Here is a 17,837-nt window from a genome sequence, read left to right as displayed (position 1 = left end):
GACGACTTGTATATAGATGTGTTTTTAATTCAAGTTAATTAGTAGATATCCCACAACGAGACCTTTCCATCTTTCGACCCCGCAGCCAGCCAATGTGTCCGTTGCGCCTTTTGGCTTCGCTGCTGCTGTATGGCTTTCAGCGAGCCTGCAGCTGGAACAAGATCAAGGCGATTTTCTTCTTCTTGGTCTTGGTCTTTTCCATCAGGTGATGTAGAAGAAGCAGTAGCAGCAGCGGCAGCAGTAGGAGAAGTGTGGTCTTGGTCTTGATCTTGATCTCCTTCAACATCACTACCACCACCTCCACTGTCAAGGATCTCGGCAAAGGCCATGGCATAGCACCCCTCCTTATGCCATTTCAATACCGCTAGTTCCTTCATCGTCTTGCAGGAGTACACCCGCACTCGGGCGTCCCAGCCGGCCGTGGCGAAGATTTTGTTGTCAGATCGTACGCGAAGACCCTGCTGGCCTGCGTGTTTGGTGTTCAAGACTTTGAGGGGGGCGTTTTGTACTTTCTCTTCTTCTCCTTCTTCTCCTTCCTTTGCCTTTGCCTTTCCCTTGGCGCTGCTGCTGGTGATATGTGGAATGGGATGTTTCACGATAAGGGCGTCCGCGGAGGAGGTGATGAAATAGTCCTTTCGCTCCTTTCCCGGGGGAATATCGAGAGAGAGCACTGGCTGTGAGTGCGGACGACTGGCGTATAGCTTTTCCCACGTCCAAGACTCGAGGCCAGGGCCCCGTCGCACGTGGACCATCACCTGGCCGTCTTCGTACCCAGAGACCACATACAGGTCGTCTCCCTGTGCGGTGAAAAAGATGTGGACGGCCATCACCATGCCTGTCTGGACGGACGAATCTGCAGGAATGGTCGAGACACGTCTCTCCGAGGGGAGATGGAAAATGTCGACGGCTCCTGAGTTCAGAGCATTGGGGACAGCCAGCAACAGAGGGTTGCGCTGCCTTCTTTGGCCCGTTGGCGATGATGTCCCTTTCTGTTCGGGATCATCTGAAGAAGAAGATTCGTCGCCCACACAACTACTCTTCCGAATCTCCGGCACAAAGCAGAGTGAAAACGCGCAGAAATTAAGCGCATTCACAGCGAGAGAATGGACCAGCCACGGCTGGGTTGTTGTCGAGGAAGAAGAACTCTGCTTGCTCCTCTCGACGGGGAGACGCTTGTCCAGCAGCTCTTCGTCTGCGGACGTGATCCTCCAGACGCGCAGTTTGTGATCTCTACCGTGTCTAGATCGATCGGTCAGTAATGTATAACCACATCCCACACAAACACAAGCGTAGAGAAAAGGAGGGCACATACGTAAATACTTCCATCTCCCCACCACCACCGCCGCCATCATTTTCAGTGAAGAAACCCTTGACCTCCAAAACAGACCCCTCATGCGCCTTCCACACCACTCGCGGCCGTTTCGTCACCACGTCCCAGATGACAAGCCATCCGTCTGCATCAGCCGAGGCCAGGCGGGAATTCAGGCCAAAGAAATGCAGCGCGTGGATGGGGGATGCATGGCCGCGGAGGATGTACCTCGGCGTGGCTGGAGGGTGAAGAGAAGAAGAGGAGGATTGTTCAGCGGTCGTCGTCATGATTTATTGTTTTTTTATCGAATACAAATAAATGCCCAATATGATATTTAACGAATGGCCCAGAGAGGAAAAAGAAAAAGAGGATGGGTATAGGCAGGTAAGTAGGATGTAGTTAGCTCTTTCTTCTATGAATGTAGTAGTAGTAGGTATTATGATGTACTGAAGGCAAGCGTATCGTATCTCTATGGCGAAGAACTAGTCACCATGCATTCATGCAGATCTATTTTACCAGCCGTTCTGCATTTTAGCCATCATCGAATATGGTCGCAGGAGACAGGAGAACGCAGATTAAAATATATCTGAAGTCTGTCGGGGTTGACTAAGCGAAAGAGAAGAGGTGTGGTGGTGGTAAGGTCTTGGCGCTATCCTGGAAGAAGTATTGTACACAGCACAAAGGGAAGGGAGACCTTGAAATGCTCTTTTTACGTGCATATTATAACATCCAAGTAATCAGTTTCAGTCACTGATATTTTCTACTGCATTTTTATTTATTTATTTATTTCAGATATAGACTTCTGGAAAAGATTTTCTAGAACCTTGTTCTTAGAAGCCTCTATGATCCTTAAATCCCATATTATTGTGGAACATTTTCCTAGGAGGCTCTAGCAATCAATTACTAAGATTAACATGTTCACTGTTAATTTAAGGAATGGTATGTTCTGATCCTTAAAAAAGCTGGTCCTCTAACTTGAAACCCCGTTCCCGACGGCAGCAACCACATTCCACCGTACAATGCGACGAAAACTTGGTCGATTCCCAGAAGAAATCCCAACATATTGTTGTTTTCCCGGCGTCTGTTCGACGAGGCTTTCTACAGCACCCACATCCGCGTTCACAGCACCCGCCTCGAAGGTAGCAGTATTTACGGTTTTCTCTCCAATCTTCCAAGTATATGGCGCGTCTTGCGATGTAACTCATCACCCAGGGACCACTATTGGGTATTTGGCCCGCAAGTTTAGCGCGGGCTTGCTTGTGCAGCCAAAGATCCTGTCTGGTTTTGATGACTGCCTCTTCCATGGCGGTCAGGTTCTGGGATTCCGTTTCGCTCAGGTGGGCAGACATGACAGCCTTTTTATTTAGAGCACTGATCTCTTCGAGAAGGTAAATCTCGTGCTGAGGAGTTTATCTCGGTTGCGCTCCTCTCTCTGCCACTTTTGTATCCATTCCTGGTCCTCCTGCTTCGTTTTTGCTGATGAGAACAGTTTGTAGGTGATACAGAGCACAGTGGCTAGCCAGAACCATGCACGGCAAAGCAACTCAATATAAAGGTCGTTAAGAAAAAAATTCGTTGTCGATAGTGTATTAAATGAAGTTACAAAGGATGGCATTAAATCTTTTCAGCCAGTATCTAGGCAACTCCATCTAGGCAACTCCTAAGGTAAGGGTTGTCTCTACACGTCAGTACTCCGGAGTATTACGACAGAAGATGACTCTACCTACCAACATGACATAAAATATGAACAAAGCACCTTACACAGTGCCGACCGGGTTACAAATTAAGCTTAGATCTTCCAGAGGACCTCCAATCATGGTCACCTCGTCATGATATATCTACAAAGAGCGAGAGAGGAGGCAAACATTTACCAATATGGGAACGTCTGACGATGAGTTCAGGGGCACCCGCCCCAACAATGAAATAATTGTTTCATGTATAAGTCTACATACAAATAATGATAAAATACATCAAGTTTTTCGCTGCCGCTTCCGGAGATCAGAAAGATAAAAATAAATAACGAAGCCGGCACAGACAACCTGTCAAACAAACTGGGGCACAAAAGAAAAACCTAGGTTATCTAGTGAACCCCTAGTATGAATGATAGCTGCCGGTTGACACAACCATTCGAATGGCGCAAAAGCTCCCACGACAATGCAAACACGATCTACATACGCCAGTTAGCTCCATTCTGAAAGTACAGTATGGGCTATACTACTCTCACATACCAGACTTTGTTACTGGGGCTGTGGCTGTCACGGGTTCCAGTTGGGCGTCCAAAGCTCGGCATCCGCTTTCTGAGACGCTTCATTGATCGCCCGAGGGACCATCGCATCCCCCTCCCCCTGCTGTCCTCCTCGGAGACTGATGGGGTAGAGGCTGGCTTAGGCTCTGGCTCTAGCTCTGGCTCTGGCTCTGGCTTTGGCTTTGGCTTTGGCTCAGGGGCAGGGGTGGCCTCCTGGGGCCTGTTGCCCGTCCTGCAACTTTGTCAACCACAGACAGATATTTCCCATGAAATAACCATGTCAAACTGACAAGTGGTTCGCCACAATGATGGCCACTGGGGACCAAAACAGCGAGAAACAAAAGACCGCAAAGACGGCTCATTGCTGTCGTTACTAGCGATTGTGGAGGATTCTGCGTCATTGTGTCTGGCATTAGATGGTTCTCTAACCTCATATCGTATAGTAGAGGACGGGGCTGCAGCTTTTTTTTTTTGATGGAACAGTCGGTGGAGGGGTCATACCAGTGGCTAGAGACTTGAATTCCGTTTAGAAGCGCTTCTCCATTGCCTCCATGCGTTGCATGAGAAATAAAAGGACGTCGTCCTAACGGGCCGTGCGCCATGATGGCTCCAGGCTTTGAAATTTTTGTATGTCATTATTGGACTCTGTAGGAAGCGGTGGATGTGATGCTGTCTTGTCCTAGGGTGCTGTAGGTGTAGGTGAGGAAGCCGTATAACCCAGCGATTGGGGGTGTTGTTAGCTCTGGAAGGAGGTAGGGCGCATAACCTGATGGAAAGGGAAGGAACGCCTTCAAAGGTCGACAAACTATTTTGGTAGGTCGATTGACCTGTATTCACAACACTTGACTGGCTACGTGGCCTTTACGGGCCGTTTCTACCTATATCGAATGTCCTTCAATAATTTTAGCCGCAGCACTGCCTCAGCCTACCGCAGCATGAGAGTGTTTGCATACCTCCAGCTCTAGAATAGAAAAGGAATCTGGGTGACCTGCTTGTCTCCCCATGTTTATCTAGGTATATATATACCAAAAAAAAATCAATCACTGTTTACAGTGCATCCATCCCAAGAGAACACCTTCCCACACTGAAGCATTTACTCCAATCACACAATAGATCATCCTCTGAAAAACATTCCCAGACAAACTATCGACTTCCTGTGAGACAGCAAGGTGCGCCAGTATATACCCAGAGAGTGAAGTCACGGTTGAAGAGTAAGAAAGGTATATCAATAGACAGAAATATAGACAATGAAGACGGCTTCGTCCAGACAAAGATATGATCGCAGACATCGTGGCAGGCTCGAGGTCATAGCAACAAGTTCATATCAGTTCGTGACAATGACCAAAGCAGAAAAGTTCGGAGCTTCAACAGCAAGAAATAGAATAAAGAAGGCGTGACGACAGAAAGAACGTCGCTGCCGGTTGCACTGGTCTAGTATGGCCCGTACTGATAGTTGTCAAGCTGGGTATGCGGAGCAACGTAGTGATTCTGATACGGATGATTCTCCATGGAAAAGTCGGCAGTGGCCATCAACGGATTGACGATCCCGGATGGGGCTCTTGGACGCGTCGATGCAGGTCCCATCGTCGCATTTAACGAGTTACCGCCCATGGATGAGTCCGCTGTCGAATTCGGTCGTTCTGATCGCTGCTGCTGCTGCTGGGCAGGATTGTTCCAGCCCCACTTCTCATGGAGTTCATCTTTGAGAAATCCTACCCGCCAGCCTGTCTCCTTGATGATCTTGTCGAAAATTCCAAGAACCTCCTCTTGAGCTTCCCGGGTGACCAGGCACTCTGCCGCAATAGCCAAACAGCGGATCGAAACACTAGCCACGCCTCTGCGATTGTTTAGCTGTGAACTCCTGGATCACATATTCCAAGGAGAGTAACACCTACCTGTCCTTCACATGCGCAACAATCCCACAGATATCATGCGCGTGACTCTGCTGCATGCTACGCATTTCTGGACTGAATTCGGATTCAAGCGGATGGATCTTGGCAAGAAGGAGGCATGCTGTATGATAGAACAACCGAGCGACGATGGCGGTGCGTTTGATAAGCCTTCACACAGAGTTAGCATTTACAGTATCATCTCGAAATCGAGGATAACTTACCAAACTTCGGGGAAGCAAGAATCTGAATTGGTCTGCCAGGGCTGCAGATAGCCAAGAGGCATCATGGATCGCGGGACGTGTTTTGCCCACTCGTCACACCATCGCTTATACGTATTCCACTCCTGACATCGCTGATTAATTCGCATTTCCTGCGTATTGCGGTCCAGCGACTGAAACTGCGGAATAGTCGCCCGGAAATTGGCAATTTTGGCGCAAATGTATACCATCCGGTGCGTCCACAACTCCTCATCTCCAACAAGGTTTCCTGTAGGCGACAGTTCCATGTTCATATCTATATCCCATGTATCAGGATCCCATGCCATTTGCCAATTAAAATGAAGACAGCTCAATAATTCCATGCCGACATTGAGCCAGAAACAGGCGCCACCAATGCCAGGAGTCCTGGCGTTCCAACGGCATTCCTTAATGAGAGCTCTGGCACCGGCGATGTGATTCATCCGTTGCATGGCACTCTCACACATGACCTCGTAAACGTTGAGGACGACTGCTGTTGTGGCACACAGCACAACATCACGGTTCGGATTTTGTAAGAGAGCAAGGAGGTCTCTTGATGCGGCGTTGTAATAATGAAGTGCTCGCTCCTCGCTGTATGACGGATTGACAAGGTGAAGATGTCGGGCTCCACACGCCAGAAAAGCGTTTAGGAGCATAGGCTCGTTAAGTGCATGAAATGGCAAGATACGAGTGAACTAAGACCCAATTAGAAACTGACTAGAGCGCCGAAGGTGGGCGAACATACGTGCTTGTTTGCATCCATAGAATCCATCCACAGGCCGACCTCCTCGATGAACACCTGCATCAAGAGGACTTCTTCGGCATTATTCAAACATGGCCGAATATTGGATGGCTGGATGGTTGGTTTGGGCGAAAAGGAACCATGATCTTGGAAGGTAGACTGCGGTCCAGAATAGGAACTATCGTTGAATATGGGGTCCGACATTTCTGCCTGGGGAGCCTCAGGGAATGATGGGAGGAGTGAGGGGGATAAGGTCTGTCGAGGAATTAGAGGAGCACTTAAGACGTCCGTAAAATCAAACTGTGACGTTGCCTCCTTATTCGATGAGGCAGAGGGACTTTCCTTCAACGGGGGATAACGCTCGAAGCCACCGATATACCCGGAGGCAATCTCTCGGGACTCATCTTGGAAGGACAATTGAGTGCCCGGGGGATGTGCAATGTGATGAGGAGGGGCAATAGTTTGGGTATCGATGAAATTCAGCCGGACACCGCGCTTGCATATTCTACCCGACTTTTGACAATTCTGACATCTAGGAAGAGCTTCGTCACACTTGAGATGTCGCTCTCGGCAGGTGAGGCAGCCGGTCCGGACCCGCTTGGGCTTTGCTACTTCAGAGGCAGGAGTAGGTTTCGAGGGCTTCGGTGAGCTGGTAACAGGCCCTTTTGGAGATCGTTTTCCTCGCTCGTCGTTCGAGCGCGTCTCCTGTGAGTGAGTGTTGGATGATGTAGACGTGGAAGTTATCGGCGATTGATTTTCGTGCAATTGGATACCGTTGGCACTGAAGTTGGAGCCCGAACCTTCCAGATTCAACGATACGTCGAAATTAGACTGTGAAAGAGAATTTTCACCCACTGCAGAAGCCATCCCAGCCGTGGTATAATGCTAGACTCCGGCAGAGGACCTAGCGACCGGACGATGCCCTCAGAGCACCCTCTGCGCAGAAAATAGCCCTGGCGTCTCCATACAAGGTCCAAGCGCAGCTATATTATTACCAGATATGATGGTGTACAACGAGCTAGAAGCTTGAGGTAGGAAAGGTTATGCTCGGAGCTGAGAGAATTCTGCGGGACCGCGATGAAAACGAGACACGGAAACGAGGACGAAAACGTTGCAGCTGCTGTCACCCGACACAGAGTCGACTCATCTGAGGATTGCGATCGCAGAGAAAATAGTTCTTGCTTGTCCCGAGAGAAAGAGAGCAGCTTGAGGGTATCGTTCTAGACGTCAATTTCGTGGTGTCAGCGACAGATGCTGCCAAAGCGCTGGGAGCTTGCCCACGACGTGAGGGATGACAAGGCCAAAAAACCATACCGATCATCCGCTATCAAAAAAGGGCTGGAAATGCGATTCTTCGCAACGTGGGGCATTCGCGGAGCAGAGACGGCGATATGAGATGCGGACGGCGGTGATAGGGACCGGTTCCCTCGACGCAGCAAGCGGTGGATCATGCGCCAGCGGAAGGAGATTGACGCCGTAATCCCACGCCAGCTGAATCCGAGGGTCAGGACAGCGCGATAATCAGATCGAGGAGGATATCGACGGATTGCGCTCAGATTGGACGCCCTGACCACTCCTCCCAGCGGAGGTTTGCTGGGCGGTTAAGCTGACGGCCCAGCCACAGTCGAGGCCAGAGCCAGACGGTTTCCCCCGCGCTTCGGCTGGGACCACCAGGGGCATCCATGCAACTGTCACCGCTTGCAGAGTCGATCCGCCACGCCTTCTTTCGCTGATGCGCCAATCATCGCCTCTGCTGTAAAAAGATCAGCTTTCGTTGTTGCACAGTCACATGTCTTTGCAGAAACGGGTGAGCATACTACTTATTCGCAAGAATATGGTGAGGAATATGGGTGGGAAGTCCGCCGGGAAGTAATAAGACTATTTTTTTTCTTCAAACCAGTTGAGAGAGACCTATCTAGACAGTACACATGTTAAGACATTCTTTTTCGATTTAAACGCTCTGGTAGCTTATCTCATCATCAGCACAAGAAATTCATTATAAGTAAAGGGTGATACGGAACATGTCGGTGGACAGAAGTTGTGTCGGGAATTCCAACTCACTAAAATGAGGTGTCAATGACAACTGCTCTTTAGCTGTTGGATCTTGATGTGGAGGAAAGGAGAGGTAGCAGGAGCGACAGAGCTGCATGTGTTGCCTACCCAGGTAGGTAGGTACCTAATCACATGTAGACAGCCCGATCCCTCACAGGCTTGCAGATTTGGTCTACAGCCTTCTCTCGCCAATTCGCCTAAGAACTGAGACTTGTCCATCATCATCACCACCACCACCTCTACTATGGAGTATAAAACCATTGAGTTCCGTCATTGCACACTGTCACATGCTTTTGCAAAATCAGGTTAAGCATACTACATATTGGAAGAGATACACCAGTGATGATGGTCAGGAAGCCCGCTAATGACTGCCTACTTGAAGGTACCTAGGTAGTCTACTTTCTTTGTCTTCAAACCACTATAAAGCTTGTTTATGTGTAACTAACCATAATCACAGTCGCGGGTGGGCATGAACAGCACACGTATCGCCCAGGTCCTTAATCTGCGCCGGTTGCTGCCCCCTTGCTATCCGTTGCTCATATCCACATGTACTCCAAACGCCTAGAAATGATTGAATCTTTATTTCACAGCCAATCCATCATAAGAAAGCAAAAACCGCACTTCCTGAACTTCAATGTCGACTTTGAACGATGTCTTCCTGCATCCTATCTCTTTAGCATCCGTCTCTCATTCACTGCAATCAGATAGGGGAATTCGTCAAGACACAATGGTCTATATAATTCTTCAGTTTTTTTTTTTCGCATGACTCATACCCAGAATGCTCGCTCAGCATGAAATCATCAAGGTCCGTAATATATACCGTATACCATGGTCTATCATGTTGTTTTTTTTTTACTCGTCCTCGTGATGTTTACCTTTCTCGTCCAGTCGAGGCATCTTTATAGGAAGAAGGCAAAAAAGCATGAGAGCTCCCCAAACGGCAGCGGACACAAATGTCAACTGGAGGGCACTGGCATATGCTTGAGTTACTAGAACAGGAGGAACGAGTTAGTGACGAATTTATTTACCAGCGTTGTCAGGGGAAGTGAGCAGGAAACCGGAGGAGAGGTGTCAAGGCGAGACCTCAACATACCTTGACGCTGGTGCATTGGATCCAAATCTGCAATGGCATCGACCGTCTTTCGAACGCGCAAGATGATTTCCTCTTTGTGGGGCTCCGTGACCATCTGCTCCAGGCGGAAGAGAAGGGTGTCTTGCAGGATCCAGCTGCTGATGGCGACACCCATCACCGCCCCCAGATTTCGCCAGAGGCCCAACGTCGTGGTGGCGACGGCCTGGTCCGCCTGTTTGTTGATGGCAAGGATTGCGACGGTCATGGTAGGGAATGCGAAGCCCTGCCCGAGACTGGACAGCGACAGAAGGACCATCGACACTGCGTCCGGGATATCGAAAAGAGCCATGGCCGTTGTGGAACAGCCTCCAAGGACAAAAAGTACGCCGCCGATGATGATTGTCGGCATCAGTCGCTTGGACCAAGTAATCAGGAATCCCGTGGAGACGCTGGAAGTGGTGACAGCGATAGTCGCGGCAACGAGACGGATTCCAGACTGGGTCGGGGACTCCAGTTTCACGGCCTGGAAGAACAACGGGACATTGAAAAGGATCGTATTAACAGACATAGCGCCAAAGAAATTGCCAAAGATGATATTCGCGTGCGGTGTTTTGGAAAGCAATTGTACCGGCATGACGGGCATTTCGACGTTTCGTTCGTACCACGGAAAAACGACGGCCAGCACACAGGCAATGACCAAAGATGAGATGATAAGGGGATGGCTCCAGCTGAAGACATTTCCGCCGAGGTTAATACCCATGATGAGGCCCGTTACGCCCACGGTGAGGATAAAGGAACCGGTCAAGTCGACGCGCTTGATGAGCTGCCAGGCAGTCATTCTTTCCGACTTGGGCGTTCTCAGGCCCAGATCGGCCGGAGTGGTCCACAGAGCGATAAGAAGATAGACGAAGATGAATGGGAGTTGGATGCCAAATGCTCCTCTCCACCCCAGTTGGTCGCAGATGAATCCACCCCCGGCAAGCCCCAGACAGCCGCCTACACCCAGAACAAGATTGATGTAGGACTGGTAAACGCCTCGGTATTCCAGCCGCACGATGTCACTGCAGATGATCATGCCCATGGAGAAGACACCACCGGCCCCGAGTCCGCAGAAAGCTCTTGCGGCGATGAAGCTGCCGATACTCTGAGCTACGGCACACCAGGCGGTGGTTAAGAAGAAGACGACGATCGAGAATATATATACCGGTTTCCGACCAAAGGTATCGGAAATCCGGCCGAAGAGAGGCAGGAGAGCCGTCGAGGTGAGCAGAAACGCAGTCGAGAGCCAGGAGGCCGAATTCGACGCGTGGAAATGCGACGTGATGACCGGATGGCTGGACGCCATCAAGGTTGAGTCGAAGAATCCAATCGTATACCCCAGTTGGATGCCGCCGAATATCAGCCAGAATCTTCGCGGCGTCACGCCGATGAATCTGTCGGCATATCGAGGGCTTGCTGCTGCGGGATTTGCGGCCTCTGGATCCCCGGATGCCCGCTCATGTTCAGGGACTGTAGCAGCAGAGGTCACCCTCTGGAGGCCAGGCTCGATGTCGATCCCGGCCGAGAGCGAAGGAACCTTGACGAGGTCGAGACGCTCAGAACATCTATCATCAGGGAGGCCCGGGACTGACGATGATCCGGTAGGGTAGTGGTGATCGCCCTTTGCAATGCCATTGTAGCCGGTCACCAATCTATGGGACTCGTTTGGCCTGATCAACGGGGTTGTTTCATCGGCGGCAGGCTGTTGTTCTTCCAGATGCTCCGTTTTGTCTCCCATGACGGCGTCGAAGATAGATTAATAATTGCAGTCCCTCGTTGCTGGAGCGGTGAATCAGAGGGATTGCAATGTTATGTATGTAGGTATGTAAGTAAGTACTTATATAGTTCACGAGCGAACGAACTTGGCCCCAATTTACAGTGTTCATGTGCGATAAGTCTCAATTTAAAAAATTGACAAAGCAATGCAAAACCATGACTAGGAATTTCTCTCTCCTCATGACCTAGGAAGTAAGAGTTGCGGCTTTTTTTCTCCGTTGGTAATATGCTGCAGCGGTCAACTCGCCGAAAAAACTTGTTAATAGAGTGTGGATCCGCCGTCTGCATGGCTTTAAGACAGTCTAGAGTACTAACTATAACTACGGGAGTGGGAGATAGGTAAACGAACTAGCTAGTCTATGGCCTCTCCACATTGTACAGTACAGTACAGCACATACCATTTTCTTAGAACTGCAACTGCAGAATTTCTGGCCCCATGACCAGCTAGCTCTAGGCTGGAACCAAAACTGCAGAGAAAAAATACATATACTTAAAAAAAATGTCAAGCTTTGTTAACAAAAAATGTCGACCTGTGCCAGTAATTGCCATACTCTGGCTACGGAGTACGGGCCGGGAGCCAGGGTTCCCTGCTGCATGATGCATCAAGCATGGACGGACTACCTGTTAGTAGCTGAGTTAATTAACACTGCTCCACTGGTGAGGGGTAGCTAGCTGTGTCTGCGGCAAGACGGCTATGCTACCGATGCAGTGCGCATTTATATTTATTTCTTTTTTAGATCGATGCGAGACCAACAACAGACGACTCGAGTTGCATTAATATTGGTGGCGCATGCCGTTGCGGGGTCTGATATTGAGTCACGAGGCACCGTCATGGCATTTGCATTCCAGCGATAACGCCAGTTCCCTGCTGTTTCTGACTCCGGGGAGCTCAGCAGTGTGCGATATGGAGAGCACTCGTGATCGATGATGCGATTCTCCAATTATATTAGATTGGATATTTCTGTCAATTGCAGTAAGAAAAAATGTCTTTAATTAAATTAAAATGTGTGTGTAGCTATGTACTGTCGTGCTATGTACTTACTACTAGGCGGCGGGCGGGGTGAATGCCGATAAGCTCTGCAATCCGCCCGTCTTCAACCGGGGAGGTATAGACTTTGTAAATTCGCGCAAGGGGAATCGCACGCAGAACAGACAGCTGCGTCAGTAGGTTTCGTCCTTCGTTTTCCTTGTTCGGTAAATAACGAGAGTCCATCTATACATAGTCCTGCAGAAGCTTGCGAAGAAAGAAAGACATCCTATCCTTATTACATCGTGCGCATTCCCCTCGAATTAATTACCCCGCCGTCGCCCGCCGCCGTCCCTGTCACTGCCACCGTCACCGTCGCCATGCGCCCTCCGCTCCGCATTGCCGTCCTCGAAACGGACACCCCGCTGGAAAACACAAATAAAAAGTATGGAGGATACGGCGGCGTGTTCGAGGCGCTTCTCAAAACTAGCGCCGCGGCGTTGAGCCAGCCGGACAAGCTCGATCCCGAAAGGGACCTCCAGATTTCAAAGTGGGACGTTGTCAATGGAGACCAGTATCCGGATTTGGAGGACATAGATGCCATTCTGATCACGGGGTCGAGTATGTTTTTTTTTCTCCCCTTTTCTTTTCTTTTTCAAAGAGGCGCCGCTTGACTGACTCATCCTCTCTGCGCAGGGCACAACTCCTTCGAAGACATACCGTGGATAAACCGACTGGTCGAGTTTACGCAGAAGGTACATGCGCACCACCGCGTGCGCATTATCGGAGTGTGCTTCGGACACCAGATCGTGGGGAGAGCGCTTGGAGTCAAGGTTGGGAGGAACGATGAGGGCTGGGAGATATCGGTGTGCGATATGGAATTGACAGAGAATGGCAAGGAGCTGTTTCAGAGGGACAAACTGGTGAGTTGATTTAACCTGAATTTCGTTTTTCAGATTTTCCAACCAGGTTGGTGGCCGGATAGGATTTCCAATGCTGACTCGGTATCGTTCTCGTAGAGCCTGCTCCAGATGCACCGTGATATCGTATATAGTTATCCACCAGGTGTCACGCCTCTCGCGTCCTCACCCCGCTGCGCCGTCCAGGGAATGTACGTTCCTCGTCGCTTGATCACCGTCCAGGGACATCCCGAGTTCACCGACGAGATCGTGGAGGAGATCCTTGACTCGCGCTACAAAAACGGCGTCTTCACAGAGGATGAGTATAAGGAGGCGATGAGCAGGGTTAAGAATCACCATGACGGCGTTGCTGTTGGGGTGGCTTTTCTGAAGTTCTTGCTTGATGAGTGATGGCTGTCTGGGTTATGTTGGATATAGATGCATAGTACTGTTCATAGAGGGCATAGAGGGTTGGCCACATATACTTCTGGTGCAAATTAACTAATACGTAAAACAATTCTGAATGCCTTGCAAAACAGTTCTATTAGCATTATATACATATAGTCCTCGAGCTCGTCCAAACTCAACTCCATAAATTATCATCATAACCTCAAGTTTGAGTAGGATCCTCGCGTTCCAGAAACGACGGGTCCACGTCTATGCGTCTCTCAAATTTCGTCCACCAATCCCTGAAGCTCTTCAGCGGCACCATCTCCTCCCCTTGCTTGTTATCGGCGAAGCTGGCCAGGAAATTGAACGCGTTCCCGATAATCCTCTGCGCAAGCACCTTCGTGGTGATCTGCTTCTGCTGCGGCGTCTGGCGCACCAGGGCGGTGGAGGAAGAAAGCTCAGGAGGATTCCGGGACGCGTTCAGCGTCGCGAGCTGCGCCGCGACGCTCTGCGCCGGCTCTATCGAGATGCCCAGCGTCACCTGTCCGTTGGTCACGTCCCGTGCGCCCGTCGCGTCTTCGTCCAGCATTTGGTCTTCCTCCTCGGCCTCCGAGCGACGGGGCTGCGAGGAGGACCCGATCTTGAAGATCGCGGAGGGCTTCTCGTTCGATATCGCGCCTAGGAATCGGAATTCGGGACCGTTCGGCGTCGGTTTGGATTCAGGAGACTGGATATAGATCGCTGCGGCTGTGTCCGGGGGCAGGACGGTTCCTGGGAGGAAGAAGACGACAATGTGGTTGAATTTTGGATATGCGGGAAACGTGAACGCGAACTTGGTCGGTTGAGCGTTCGGCTGGGCATCGATAGCAGCGATGTCCGTGAGACAGGGTCTCCCTGGAACAATGACTGAGAACATGGTGGAGAGCGTCCTTCCTTGAAGCTCAGCTGCACGACAGTATATATAAAGTCCTGACTGCTAAAGCGGGGTAGTTCTAGCGATTATTATGGAGCTGTTAGTTGACTGTGCAAGGAAACGAAAAGTGGGTTAGTAGTCGAGCTGTGCAACAGTGACGGCGTCTCGCATGACAGTAGTTTGGAGGTTGTGGAGCAGGGGTGTGCCATGCCATAAATAAATTTGTGTTGCTGTACTAATATTTTCCTTTCTCCTAGGTGACGCTTTTCGCGGGCCCTCCGTAACAAGCAGTGACGACAGACTTCCGCTGCTGGGAATCGAATTGGAAGCTTTTTGCCCTTATCGATAAGGGTTTGTGTCTCCGGTCCGACCCCGTGTCTCCGTCGCTGCCTGATTGGCCTGGCTATGGCTCATACTGTATGACTGTACTGTCTGACTGTATCGCGACTCAGTCGACGTTTTAAAATCTCTCAGTCGACTTCTTCTCTCACTCGACGTTTTCTCTGCTGTACATACCTGTACATACATACGAACCACATAAATACTGCAAACATGAACAAATCCAATCTCGATCTGATCAATGAATGTGACAAGCAAGTACTCCGCAATGCTGCCAGTTGCAGGTTTCATAGCTGACCCTCGACACCCCAACAGTTTCCCCTACTATGAGGATGATCCTGAATCCTACAAGGCGCACCTGAAAAACTACCACGCCTTCAAAGTCAATGGCTGCAATGCCGTGCTCGGCTATATCCCCAACCGCGTCGTCGAGAAGTTCCACTGGCTGGAGGACTGTTGGAACGTCGACTCGTCGTCTCAGACGGTCACGCTGATGGCGCCCCCAGATGCGACGCCCGCATTGCGCAGTGAGCTCATGGCCCGCACTCTGGCAGAAGCTGTCAAGCGGGAGACTTTCGAGGTCCTGAAGGGCTGGCGCAACGAGATGTACCCAGTCTACGGCCCGGGAGGGGAGTTCTTGCTCGAGATGGAGCGATCGGCCAGCCCGCTTTTTGGCATCATCACTTACGGAGTCCACATTACCGGCTATGTCGAAGACGAGCAGGGCCTCAGACTATGGGTCGCCAGGCGATCGCTGACGAAACAGACCTACCCCGGGATGCTGGACAATACTGCAGCCGGCGGGATGAGCACCGGCGAACTCCCATACGACTGTGGGGTTCGCGAAGCGATGGAAGAGGCGTCCATCCCGGAAGATGTCTTGAAGAAGAATTTGAAGCCGGCCGGGTGTGTTACATACTTCTACGTTCGCGACTCGCGCGCAGGCGGCGAAACGGGGTTGCTTCAGCCCGAGATAGAATACATCTACGATCTTAAGCTGGACGCCAACATCATCCCCAAGCCCTGCGACTCGGAAGTGGAAGATTTCCGGCTCTGGACCGTTGACGAGGTCAAGGAATCGCTGCGCAGAGGGGAATGGAAGCCCAATTGCGCGGTGGTTGTGATTGATTTCTTCATCCGTCATGGCATTCTGACACCGGAGAATGAGCCTGACTATCTGGAGATCGTGGCCAGGATACATCGCCGTCTGGAATTCCCCAAAGCATCTCATGCAAGTCGATAGATATCCACAGATAGAGTCGAACTTGTGAAATCCAGAGACAGGACATAAATGTCTTTTTGATTTGAAAATATAACGATTCCCAAGCCCCCGTAAAACGCCAGCGCTAATGCAAGTATTTTTGACTTTTTTCTCTTTTATCCGACCCAATGAACATTGAACAAAAGCGAAAAAAAATTACAAATAATCTATTTCTTCAGGAGTAGATAGACGTAGTCGATCCTCAAAGGCACGAGCTTGCTGTACGGTCCGTCAATGTATAACAGCAGCCCTCCAAACGAGATGAAAACAGACCTTAGCGTAGCAATCGTGAGGTTAGCGCGATTCATTGTCGACATGGATGCCACCACTCCGCATTGTTCACACTCACATGTTGCCAGCAGTTGACCCCTCCTCGAAACGGTATACCTTCCCGTGGCAAACGTAGTCGTATTCGTTGGCGAGCGTCTGCTCTCCCATACCGACCTCTCTCCAGCCGACCTTCCCGGAAGCCGTCGCGTTCTCATCCTTGCCGTCGAGCGACAGCGTCGACGCCAGCGCCATCGAGATCGTCTCGCCCACCTGGCAGGGGTACAGCTCCGTGTTCACGTCGAGCGTGAAGGTGGTGAGGTTATCCGTAGAGGTGCAGCTGATGCGCGACACACGGTCATATTTCTGCGAGTTGATGGCGGTGATCGTGAAGGTGTCTTCGAATAGCTGAGGATCGGACATGGTTGCGATCGCTGACGGCAGGGCACGGATATACGATCGAGAGGCTGGTGGATTATACGACAATCAATCGCTCTGTGTCTCGAAGATAGCTCGCTGAACTTTTTTAGGTTCCAGGTTCAGCGGAGAAAGAGCGATTGGAGTCGCACCAAATCGCTGGGAATAATAATATGATGGCGGAGGTTGCAGCTCAAAGAGCCGGCCGATGAAGCTTTTTTTGAATTCTCTTAGCGCGTTGTCTTTGGGTCCGCGGAGCTGCCCCGCACAACCATTGGTCGGATCTGGGAGCCTTCTGAAAGAGTTTCTGAAATCTCAGAACAATCTTCAAAGCTTCAGTTTCTCTCTCTATCTTGCTGTATCTATATTCGAGTGCCTTTTGCATGCAATTATGTCGTTTCGCAAAAGGAATATAGGACTTTCGTCCGGAGCAAGTCGCGATTCGCCATCTCCTACGGCGGCGCAACAACCCCCCGCCGCCCCCTCCGCAGCAGAATCTCTCTCTGGTGTGCGGCCCTCCCCCGACGATGGACGGCCAACGACGTCTACAGGCGCCCGTTCGCTGGACAATCTACTAGCCGGGCATGCTGGGCTCCCGCTTGGAAAGATATTGCTTATTGAAGAGAATGGGACCACTGATTTCGCGGGGACGTTGCTGAGATACTACGCTGCAGAGGGCGTGGTACAGGATCACAAGGTGCACGTCATCGGAATCGGTGAGCAATGGGGGAGGAGTCTTCCTGGCCTTGTAGGACCAGCAGATTTGTTGGAAGACAAAGTGGACAGGAGGAAAGAAGAGAAAATGAAAATTGCTTGGCGATATGAGCGCCTAGGAGAATTTGGAACTGGGATCGCGGGATCAAGAGGTGGGCTTTGTCACTGCTGCCGACAGCTGTATCTATCACTGCCTACGGAAGGCTAACTTAAGATAGCTCCCGCTCCAACAGCAGATAAGACCGCAGCTGCTGCAGATGGAGGCGCAGTAAACCAGCCTGCCTTCTGCCATGCGTTCGATCTCACG

General features: G+C 50.6%; 9 protein-coding genes across 9 annotated transcripts; 3 read left to right on the top strand and 6 right to left on the bottom strand.

Annotated features, from left to right (window-relative positions):
* Window positions 1-38: 38 nt before the first annotated feature.
* On the bottom strand, window positions 39-1,596 carry T310_0686 (WD repeat protein; the record flags this gene model as incomplete). The annotated part of the gene is made up of 2 exons (XM_013476436.1): window positions 39-1,239; window positions 1,313-1,596. 2 exons carry the CDS (start codon window positions 1,594-1,596, stop codon window positions 39-41), a joined length of 1,485 nt encoding a protein of 494 aa, XP_013331890.1.
* A 1,793-nt stretch (window positions 1,597-3,389) lies between these two features.
* On the bottom strand, window positions 3,390-4,156 carry T310_0685 (uncharacterized protein; the record flags this gene model as incomplete). Its single annotated transcript, XM_013476435.1, has 3 exons — window positions 3,390-3,476; window positions 3,534-3,786; window positions 3,984-4,156. 3 exons carry the CDS (start codon window positions 4,154-4,156, stop codon window positions 3,390-3,392), a joined length of 513 nt encoding a protein of 170 aa, XP_013331889.1.
* Window positions 4,157-4,985: 829 nt separating this feature from the next.
* T310_0684 (C6 transcription factor) lies at window positions 4,986-7,291 on the bottom strand (the record flags this gene model as incomplete). The annotated part of the gene is made up of 4 exons (XM_013476434.1): window positions 4,986-5,391; window positions 5,450-5,614; window positions 5,668-6,377; window positions 6,428-7,291. The coding sequence occupies 4 exons, from the start codon at window positions 7,289-7,291 to the stop codon at window positions 4,986-4,988; spliced, it is 2,145 nt and encodes a 714-aa protein (XP_013331888.1).
* Window positions 7,292-9,328: 2,037 nt separating this feature from the next.
* Window positions 9,329-11,325, bottom strand: T310_0683 (MFS transporter; the record flags this gene model as incomplete). The annotated part of the gene is made up of 2 exons (XM_013476433.1): window positions 9,329-9,465; window positions 9,570-11,325. The coding sequence occupies 2 exons, from the start codon at window positions 11,323-11,325 to the stop codon at window positions 9,329-9,331; spliced, it is 1,893 nt and encodes a 630-aa protein (XP_013331887.1).
* Window positions 11,326-12,346: 1,021 nt separating this feature from the next.
* T310_0682 (Uncharacterized protein) lies at window positions 12,347-13,640 on the top strand (the record flags this gene model as incomplete). Its single annotated transcript, XM_013476432.1, has 6 exons — window positions 12,347-12,370; window positions 12,412-12,527; window positions 12,587-12,951; window positions 13,027-13,253; window positions 13,385-13,441; window positions 13,473-13,640. The coding sequence occupies 6 exons, from the start codon at window positions 12,347-12,349 to the stop codon at window positions 13,638-13,640; spliced, it is 957 nt and encodes a 318-aa protein (XP_013331886.1).
* A 199-nt stretch (window positions 13,641-13,839) lies between these two features.
* On the bottom strand, window positions 13,840-14,535 carry T310_0681 (DUF775 domain protein; the record flags this gene model as incomplete). The annotated part of the gene is made up of 1 exon (XM_013476431.1): window positions 13,840-14,535. One exon carries the CDS (start codon window positions 14,533-14,535, stop codon window positions 13,840-13,842), a length of 696 nt encoding a protein of 231 aa, XP_013331885.1.
* Window positions 14,536-15,139: 604 nt separating this feature from the next.
* On the top strand, window positions 15,140-16,114 carry T310_0680 (Thiamine diphosphokinase; the record flags this gene model as incomplete). Its single annotated transcript, XM_013476430.1, has 1 exon — window positions 15,140-16,114. The coding sequence occupies one exon, from the start codon at window positions 15,140-15,142 to the stop codon at window positions 16,112-16,114; it is 975 nt and encodes a 324-aa protein (XP_013331884.1).
* A 185-nt stretch (window positions 16,115-16,299) lies between these two features.
* On the bottom strand, window positions 16,300-16,822 carry T310_0679 (DNA-directed RNA polymerase; the record flags this gene model as incomplete). Its single annotated transcript, XM_013476429.1, has 2 exons — window positions 16,300-16,351; window positions 16,482-16,822. The coding sequence occupies 2 exons, from the start codon at window positions 16,820-16,822 to the stop codon at window positions 16,300-16,302; spliced, it is 393 nt and encodes a 130-aa protein (XP_013331883.1).
* Window positions 16,823-17,207: 385 nt separating this feature from the next.
* Window positions 17,208-17,837, top strand: T310_0678 (PAXNEB protein superfamily; the record flags this gene model as incomplete). The annotated part of the gene is made up of 2 exons (XM_013476428.1): window positions 17,208-17,682; window positions 17,749-17,837. Coding segments are annotated over 2 exons (564 nt in total), but the record flags the coding sequence as incomplete, so codon positions are not given.

This window comes from Rasamsonia emersonii (genome assembly GCF_000968595.1).
Source record: "Rasamsonia emersonii CBS 393.64 chromosome Unknown ctg1118621759958, whole genome shotgun sequence".
Lineage (NCBI taxonomy): Eukaryota > Fungi > Ascomycota > Eurotiomycetes > Eurotiales > Trichocomaceae > Rasamsonia > Rasamsonia emersonii.
Note: the sequence above shows the minus strand (reverse complement) of the source record. Positions and strands in the feature narration are given on the sequence as shown.